Source organism: Conger conger, chromosome 19 (genome assembly GCF_963514075.1).
Source record: "Conger conger chromosome 19, fConCon1.1, whole genome shotgun sequence".
In the NCBI taxonomy this organism is placed as follows: Eukaryota; Metazoa; Chordata; class Actinopteri; order Anguilliformes; family Congridae; genus Conger; species Conger conger.
The window spans coordinates 23,105,431-23,110,430 of NC_083778.1; the positions used below are offsets into that span (position 1 = coordinate 23,105,431).

Sequence of the window (5,000 nt, forward strand, 5' to 3'; positions counted from 1 at the left end):
GGTCACCCGCAGCTGAGCGCATACATCACCTCCCAGATCAATACGTCTGTGAGGTAATAACACCGTGCCAAGAGCTCCATCAGCTCTCCTTCACAAACACGGCATCACTGTTCACATCACGTCTGCAGTCTCCATAGACCTGGACCTCCACAAGAGAAACGCCACCAAGCCAACAGCAGCTACAATATTAAACCTCACAAAGCTCGGCAAGTAAAGGAAACGTACTCACACACTCACACACACTCACACACACACACACACACACACACACACACACACACACACACACACACACACACACACACACACACACACACTCTCACTCACACACTCTCTCACACTCTCACACTCTCACACACTCACACACTCACACACTCACACTCACACTCACACTCACACTCACACTCACACTCACACTCACACTCACACACTCACACACACACACTCACACACTCACACAAGGAAACGTATGCACACATACACACATACACACACACATACACTCACACAAGGAAACGTATGCACACATACACACATACACACACACATATACACACACACACACTCACACAAGGAAACGTACGCACACACACACATACATACACACATACACACACAAGAAAACGTAAACACACATACCACACAGGGAAACTTCTCACACATAATTGCAGCACTGCTGCAGAAACTTCCAGGAGAGTCTTCCAGACCTTATTTGTACAGAGCCGTAATAACAAGTTAAGTTTTTTCATCTAAAATCCCACTCTCGCAAGGTTACAGGTTTATCAGGCAAACTGCAGCTTTATTAAAACACAACAGCATCCTTATTTTTCATAAAAAGCTAAATCGAACACCGACAAGCTTTAACAAAACACTTTCCTACCCTGGAATTCTCAGCACTCGAGCACTCAATCACACAGTCTGTGCTGTCTCACTCCACCCAGGCCCAGGGTGCTGTACAAAGGTCCTTCCTGCTGAGGGTGAACGGCCTGAATAAACTGCCTCACACAGACCACAGTGAAGCTCTATAACCTCACACAGACCACAGTGAAGCTTCATAACCTCACACAGACCACAGTGAAGCTCCATAACCTCACACAGACCACAGTGAAGCTCCATAACCTCACACACACCACAGTGAAGCTCCATAACCTCACACAGACCACAGTGAAGCTCCATAACCTCACACACACCACAGTGAAGCTCCATAACCTCACACAGACCACAGTGAAGCTCTATAACCTCACACACACCACAGTGAAGCTCCATAACCTCACACACACCACAATGAAGCTCCATAACCTCACACACACCACAGTGAAGCTCCATAACCTCACACAGACCACAGTGAAGCTCCATAACCTCACACAGACCACAGAGAAGCTCCATAACCTCACACAGACCACGGAGGTGAAAAGTACATGTTCTCAAGTTTCAAAATGCATTATTGACATATTTCCATATACGTATGTGTTGCAAAGCTTTACAAAAAAAAACCAGGACTGCTCTGAAATGAGCTTCATCACATCTGTCACCGTGGACAAAGAGGCCCATGTCGACGCCATCAACAACACGTAATGAATGTCCAATTCTGCCTGCAGTGCTGTGGGAGCTTCAGATTCAGCTCGTAATGGTGCGCTCTACGTAAATGTAACGGCATCACTCACTGCAGTCAGCTGTTCTCTGGACAACAGGAAACACACACAGGGATAAATTCTGCACAGACATAGGAAGTGTGGAGACCAGCCTGTTATGTTAAACATCCCTCATTACTTTATATTATACCTCTATGATATCACTCCACCATTTTACACGCACACACACACACACACACACACACACACACACACACACACACACACACACACACACACAGAGTTAACACGCACATACACACAGTTATCACACACACACACACACACACACACAGAGTTAAACACGCACATACACACAGTTATCGCACACACACACACACTCACATACAGTATGTGTCATAAGGCAGCTGGTATCACTTCAATAACAGCCTGTCCCACATCCCCCTCAGCCGAATACGAGCAGGACCAGGATAATAAACTGGCTTCATGGTTCATGGCTCAGAGGGCACGTGGAATGGTGCTCGTTTAGTTTGGCGAGAGACTTGTGCAATTTTATTTGCCTTGGTAATCATAAAGTCTTCACAGCTCATAACGAACATGTCATTATTAGTATAAGAATTTAGCCCTTTCTCCATACTGCTGATTGTCTCAGGCATATAGGTGTTTTCAGCTTATAGGACTTAATACTGGGATTCTACTTATCAAAATCAATGTGATGTAGCCTATTTAGCCATCATTAGCCCTGCCCAGGCAAGGTTACCCACGTGCCCGGTGTTGGGGAACTGGAGCCAGTGTGCAGAAATGGAAGCTACAGCACCAGCAGGAGGAGAGCCGGACAGACAGCAGGGCAATCCCAAAACAATCCCAAACCACACATCGTCCGGCTCAAGGCTGCTAAGGGTCTGGGGCTGTGCCCCGGCTCACATCCCACAGGGCTGCCAGCTCCAATCGGGGAGGGCTGGGGGGGGTCGGGGGGTTACCTTTGAACTTGTGGAAGACGGCCCACAGCTCGGCGATGTCGGTGGCGAAGGTGATGTCGGTGTCCAGGACGATGACGCGCTGCAGGTCCGGGGGGAGGGTCTTGGTCAGCACCAGCTTCATCAGCCCGTAGATCCCAGAGTAGTGCTTGTTGGGGATCCAGGACACCTCCGACTGCAACGAGTCACATGACCCGCCATCACATGACCCGCCCGGAGACCCATCCACTGTCTGTGAGCCAAGCCTCTCCCCTGTGGCACTCAGCACTAATGCAAGGGCTCCAGTGATTGGTCAGGGCAGTGATAACTCTGCCGCTCCGTTACGGACACGCATGCAGGTCACTCTGGATAAGAGCACCTGTAAAAGGGGGATGGTAACGTAAACTCTGCCGGGTCAGTGACCCCACAACAACCCCAGGCTGATCTGTGCAGGCAGCTTTCTTAATCATTAAAACACACCCATGCGTGTCAGAGAGAGAGCAGACAGCTGCACACTCGCCTAACTTCCCATAATGCACCGTGTTCCTCTTTTTTCCGGCCAATAAGCAGAGCGGGCCCGCCCCAGCACTCTGCTCCAGCCGCCCGGGTGAGTTAATGAGCCGATCCGTCAGCCACGGGGCAGGACTAATGAGCAAGATCAGCTGGCGGAGCTGATGGGCGGAAGAGACACACAGCAGGACCTCTACGTTCTGACCCCAGGACTCACCTTCAGCTCGTGGGCGTCGTAGAAGTGGACTTGGACCGCCGGGACCATCCAGGTGTGGAAGAGCGAGGCCAGGATGTGCTCAGCGATGGAGTCGGTAATGAAGTGGAAGTGCAGCGGATTCCGCCTGGAGAACATTCCCAGCTTTAACCAAAACATTCCCAGCTTTAACTGAAACATTCCCAGCTATAACCGAAACATTCCCCACTTTAATCAAAATATTCCCAGCTTTAACCAAAACATTCCCAGCTTTAACTGAAACATTCCCAGCTTTAACCGAAACATTCCCCACTTTAATCAAAACATTCCCAGCTTTAACCAAAACATTCCCATGCAGCTTCTGCACACACCTGGAGAGTCCACAAACACCATCAGCAGGTGCCTCTGTCTCTGAAGGCCAGGATGAAGGGGTCTGAATCAGCCACACGCTTATGTGTGTGAGTGTGTGTGTGTGGATGTGTGCGAGTGTGTGTGTATGTGTGTGTGTGAGTGTGTGTGTGTGTGTGTGTATGTGTGTGTGTGTGTGTGTGTGTGTGTGTATGTGTGTGTGTGTGTGTGTGTGGGTGACTGTGTGAGTGCACGTGTGTGAGAGTGTCTCTGTGTGAGTGTGTGTATATGTGTGTGTGAGTGTGAGTGTGTGTATATGTGTGTGAGTGAGTGTGTGTATATGTGTGTGTGAGTGTGAGTGTGTGTATATGTGTGTATATGTGTGTGTGAGTGTGTGTGTGTGTGTGTGTGTGTGTATGTGTGTATATGTGTGTGTGTGAGCACGAGTAACATCGGTATAGTCAAATAAGGACACCACATTTACTTTAACTTTATTTCTGGAGTAATTTACATACACTGCAATTTAATTTACATAAACTGTATTTTTGCTCTAGACTGACCTGCTCCTGTCAGTCCAACTTTAAACAGTCAAAATGAATACAAATCCAGCAGCCCTACCGTGATGTGAAATAATCTGAATGTTTCAGATAAAACATTAATTCAATTTGGATGGCTCTGCAATTTAAGCCATCAAAAACCGGGAAGACAACTTGTGAAACAGAAATAAGCCACTCTCAGCTCATTCTGACGGCTGCCAGTCCGTTTCATAAACGCCCACACTGAAGACCAACAGCAGAATTAGTCAGGGAAGGGCTTTCAGCCAATCACAGCACAGTGCAGCCTGACCAGCGTGATTATTGGCCGTCTTCTGACACAGAATGGGGACCCACCTCTACCCCCCCTCCGGGTCTCAGTACAGTGAGTATATGTATATATGACCAGCACCTGCTGTTCTCCTGTGCGCTTAGATTAACTCTGATTGGATAAGAGCATTTGCTAAATGGTGTAATGTAATCTAAAGCAATGTCATCTCATCTAATGTACAGTAATATAATCTGAGTTAACATAATGTAATATCATTTACATTGAGCTTTTAGGTAAACTAAGCAGAAGGACAGCCAGTAATGCTGGGCTGAATGGCCTGTTCCTAACTCTATTCCAGCTATACTGACCCCAATGGTATTCCAATATTCCAGCTATACTGATCCCAATGTCATTCCAATATTCCAGCTATACTGATCCCAATGTCATTCCAATATTCCAGCTATACTGATCCCAATGTCATTCCAATATTCCAGCTATACTGATCCCAATGTCATTCCAATATACCAGCTATAATGATCCCAATGTCATTCCAATATACCAGCTATAATGATCCCAATGTCATTCCAATATTCCGGC

The 5,000-nt window shown here is 47.5% G+C and overlaps 1 protein-coding gene across 5 annotated transcripts in view; it reads right to left on the reverse strand.

Annotated features, from left to right (window-relative positions):
- large1 (LARGE xylosyl- and glucuronyltransferase 1) overlaps positions 1 to 5,000 on the reverse strand; it is a 40,157-nt gene that overhangs the window by 14,471 nt on the left and 20,686 nt on the right. For all 5 annotated transcript variants that reach the window (XM_061229419.1, XM_061229422.1, XM_061229421.1 and 2 more), the window contains 2 exons: positions 3,276 to 3,399; positions 2,573 to 2,744 (listed from right to left, as the gene is read on the reverse strand). In XM_061229419.1, coding sequence (XP_061085403.1) covers positions 2,573 to 2,744; positions 3,276 to 3,399 — 296 coding nt within the window. The remainder of the gene's footprint in view (positions 1 to 2,572; positions 2,745 to 3,275; positions 3,400 to 5,000) is intronic.